The sequence below is a fragment of the Anneissia japonica genome, unplaced genomic scaffold (assembly GCF_011630105.1).
Source record: "Anneissia japonica isolate Jap-2015-1 unplaced genomic scaffold, ASM1163010v1 scaffold287819_len434453_cov191, whole genome shotgun sequence".
NCBI lineage: Eukaryota > Metazoa > Echinodermata > Crinoidea > Comatulida > Comatulidae > Anneissia > Anneissia japonica.
The window spans coordinates 364,471-368,960 of NW_022713610.1; the positions used below are offsets into that span (position 1 = coordinate 364,471).

A 4,490-nucleotide genomic window follows, 5' to 3' on the forward strand; every position below is an offset into this window, starting at 1 on the left:
CTGTTACGTTTAAATTTGCATTATTCTGACCAAAAAAAGGTTGCCCGTTCCAGTTTTGTTCGTAAGTTTAGTGAGCGTAATGTAAAAAATATTGTCATTTTGTAATCTAAGCCATGTTTTAATTAAATTTCCTTGTTTTGCTAGTGTGCTTCTCCTTGTTTGGAGTTACTTTGAATAAATTTCATTTGAACTCAAATTTCATTATCATTAAACGCTTAGTCCATTGTATCTTAGCCATATGTTTAAAAATAAATATTTCATTATTTTGTTTCTAGCATCTGAAACATCCACTGAAATTGTAAAAATAACAGAGGTACAGTTTAATTTATTTCTGTTATTACACTGTAGAATGTAACCTGCATTTCGTTTCAAATTATTCAACCTTGTTGTATACACCTTATTACTATTCAGTTTTATATATTTTGTATTATTATTAAAGAAAATCGAATTCATGCGATATACTTAGGGATATAGCAAATATATTTATTTTAATCAGTGATCTATAATCTAATACAGTTGGTGTCCTACACTCCAAGCAGTTTTGCTGCCATAGATCTTCACTTTCTTGTGTTTTTCGATCCTTCTTCTCTCTCAATATTCACGCCGCACCCTTCCTTGATGATATATAAAAGATATCTTGTGTGCACATCCTTTATTAGGTGACTGAGAAGTTCATGATGTTTAAAAACATCTAAAGGCCAACTCAGACAGCGTCGTACGACGCAGCCCGACCCGATTTATCGTCGGGGACAGTCTTAAGCCGTCGTGAGAAATATTAAACACGTTTAATATTCTACTACGCGACTGCCCCCTACGCACACCATCGCGTCTGCGTTCAACTCACACAGACCCGACGCGACAACAAATCGCGTCGGGCTGCGTCGGCCGACGCTGTCTGAGTTGGCCTTAAGAATTTACACAAAAAGAAACATAATCATTAATGCAGTATTAAAGATTGAATTTTGTTCTCGCTTTACAAGATGGTAACCGACGAAAGTGTGGAAGATGTGAGTCAAGAGTTGGACGAATACTTAGAGGAGGTTGACATGTTGGAGCCGGTGGATGTTGTAGTCACATCTGTGGCTTTAGAGGCAATCACGAATTTGGGTTCACCTGATAAAAACGTACGATGTTTATTTATCATTAAAAACTTTCTTTAAAAAAATACTTAATAATGTACTGGTAGTAATGGACTTATTTTTTATTTATTTATTTATTTTTGTAAACATATCGCAATCTCTAATAAATGTACCGAGTATCATAAAAGCAATGTACATGATTTTATTATATAGGTGTAATACGCGTACATCTAGAAATATTGTCAACATAGCAGTAATAACGCTAATACAATAAGAATTAGCTAAAACTAAAATATGGCTTTATATCCCAAATAAAACAGCAAAAGAAATCTTTCGATAAGATAGTGAAGAATAATCAAATGTGAAGAAAGTCGATATATGGAAGTATAAACATAATCACATTTAACAATTGACACACTCTTTAACAGGTTACAGAAGCTGTTGTTAGTATTGTCGATGTGGTTGTTGGAACCACAGATCTAAACGTACCGCCCAAAACAACCGCTAGTATACTCGATTCGTTTGAAGATCAGGTGGATGTTATTGCAAATTCTGGTGAAAATTACACGCAAGTCGAAGAAAATATCGCAATACAAACTCTGAGTCTTGACTCAAACACAATTCAGAGTAATGTAAAATTCATCGTATCTGGAAATGCTACAAATACCCGCGTATGTGTTGGTAATGAATGCAGTGAAACCGTGGCATTTTCAGTCACTTTACCTAAAAGCATCTTAAAGGCATCTGAAGGTGCGTTGTTGAAAGTATTTTTTCTTTAGGAAGTTAATAAAATCTAAAATCAAATTCTTCATTTTCTTGTCTTTTCAGGGTTTTCAGTGTTATCATAAGACATCATACTATAATGTTCGATTCAGGCTCTGAACGCAATAAGGGATTGGAAGGAATTGTTTTGCACACATTTACAAATCCTTATGAATAAAATTTTGTTTGATTTCTCTTAATAAGCCGAAATATAAACAAAACATTAATTTTATACGTAGTTTGAAAAAGTATGTGTAGTTTGTGGGAAAGGGCGTCTTCCTGGCCCAGTACTGATTGGTCAGTTAAGTTGGATACACCCCTTAAATCTACTGTAGAGTGTAGAACTGAAACATTGTAGATACCGTAACACTTTTGCTGGTTTGATTATTATTAATAGTATAATAGCAAATTTTTTTTAATAGCATACGATCAAATACTTTAATTTTGTAAATTTCATTTCCATAGGTAAAGGTGTAAATATAAGCTTTGTTGTGTATACCAATGACAAGCTTTTCTCTTCGAATCGTGAGAGCGAAACAAATACTACAGGAACCGTTTTATCTGCAACGGTGTACACCGATGAGGTTCTACCACCAGTATTCGAAGATCCAGTTGAATTGACGTTTACTGCGCCAGAGGTGAATTGTATAATAAGTATTCTTCAAACCTGATTGTGTTATATTAACAGTTATTGTTCAAAAAACCAAGTGTCTGAGCACTGCACTCAGTTTAAATTATTTGTAAACACATAATTTTTCTCTTCTTACAATATAAACTTTACTACCGGTACCTGAAATTTTCTCCGAATAAATGTTAATTACTTTCTATTTTAACATCGTATTGTACAGTATTGCTTTTCTATGTTGTCAAAAAATCCTCTATTAAAATTATCTGAAAATCAGTGAAACGATAAAAAATGTTGCTAGACTTATATCACCATGTCTGAATATTCATCTTTATAATGTATAATAATAAATATGTTTTTATGGTATGTATATCATAATTATGATTGCCACAGTAAAACGTACAGGAATATACGGGATATACATTACATCATGGTTTGCAGTATTGATCGTACGTGGCACTTGTAATTCCTGTCCCAGTAATCATTTCCGCATCGACAAGATATACGGCAATTCTAGGGTTTAATATAAAGTGTGGCATTTTAATTACAAAGTGAAACAGCACACACCATTACACGTAATCGATCCCTGGACGACAACATAATTTTTGTTTACGTATGACTAAATACCGGTACCTATATATATACGCATTATGTCAATATATATCATATTAACGTAAATTCTACAGTATCCATCTTCGAGTACATACAAGTGTGCTTACTGGAATGAAACAATGAATGAATTTGGAGATTGGTCCTTCGAAGGCTGCAACTTTACTGGATTACTTGAAAACCGACAGATAATATGCGAGTGCACCCACTTAACAAACTTTGCTGTCTTAATTGTAAGCGTAGTAATTATATCTATTACTTTTTTATTATAGCTTTTTAAGTTTTATGAGTTAGTGATAGTTTGTTGCCTAAATATATGTATCAATAATAACATCTTTCGTAGGTTAAGGTAAGTATTTTAATCAGTGGTGGCGCCAGGACTTTCAGGGGGTCCGAGATCCCCGACGGGGGAGGGGGATGACGTCCCCGACAAAAAGATCGTGGGTGGTTGGGCGTCGCGCCAAAAATCTTTTGAAAGTGTTCTAGTTCCCCCAAAAAATATGACAATTTAGGTGTTTTAAAGGCCTATTTACCCGATTTTGGAGTCTATTGGTATGTAGAAAATACATATACACTTTTTATTCTCCCCGACCGGGGTGGGGGGGGGGCTCCTGACGCCACTCCTGGTTTCAATGAAAGCAATTTTCTCAAAACTTGCTGTCATAATGGAAAATCCATTCTTTGATAAACAGCGAGTATACAGTAATAATATATATTTCTAAGTCAACGGCGGCGGAACGTTTTTGAAAGTGGGGGGGGGCACTTAATACGGTCGAGTGTGCGAGCGAAAAGAGCATCCAGGCTGGGGGCCGCCAAGGCCCCCCGGTGGGGGTCCAGGGGGCGAAGCCTCCTGGAAGCTACGGATATTTTACGAAGTTTGGTGAATTTTATAAGTTATTTTATAGGCATCAAGCTACTGTAATATGATTTTCATATTTGTTGTAATTTCCAGTGGCGGATCCAGGAATTCGAAATAGAAGGGCTCAGGGAGGGTACTCTGACAGATAGAAAATGTGTACTACCTCAGCCCCACCATGGTTGGGGCTGAGGTAAGAACATTTGTGATTATGGCACCTCTAGATGGCCGGAAATTGCTCTTCCAGACATAAAATTTGAATATAATTATCATTGTCTCCATTTTTTTTATTGAACAATTTAGGAGGGCGGGGGCGGGCCGTCTGGGTCCCCTTGAATCCGCCACTGGGTACTTCAGCAGATGGAGAATTTATACCACATCAGCCCCACCATGGTTGGGGCTGAGGCAAGAAAATTTGTGATTATGGCACCTCTAGATGGCTGGAAATTACACTCTTAGACTTAAAATTTGAATATAATTTTCCTTATAATCTCCATTAAAAAAATTGAAAAATTTAGCTAGCTCCTTTTCCCCCGATGGATAAAAATTACCCTTCTAT

The 4,490-nt window shown here is 35.9% G+C and overlaps 1 protein-coding gene across 11 annotated transcripts in view; it reads left to right on the top strand.

Moving 5' to 3' along the window:
- LOC117108517 overlaps window positions 1–4,490 on the top strand; it is a 33,236-nt gene that overhangs the window by 22,575 nt on the left and 6,171 nt on the right. For all 11 annotated transcript variants that reach the window (XR_004445378.1, XM_033250545.1, XM_033250544.1 and 8 more), the window contains 5 exons: window positions 276–313; window positions 981–1,124; window positions 1,508–1,829; window positions 2,307–2,479; window positions 3,153–3,308. Coding sequence is in view for 10 of the 11 variants with exons in the window: in XM_033250545.1 (XP_033106436.1) it covers window positions 276–313; window positions 981–1,124; window positions 1,508–1,829; window positions 2,307–2,479; window positions 3,153–3,308 (833 nt within the window). In the remaining variant the exon portion in view is untranslated. The remainder of the gene's footprint in view (window positions 1–275; window positions 314–980; window positions 1,125–1,507; window positions 1,830–2,306; window positions 2,480–3,152; window positions 3,309–4,490) is intronic.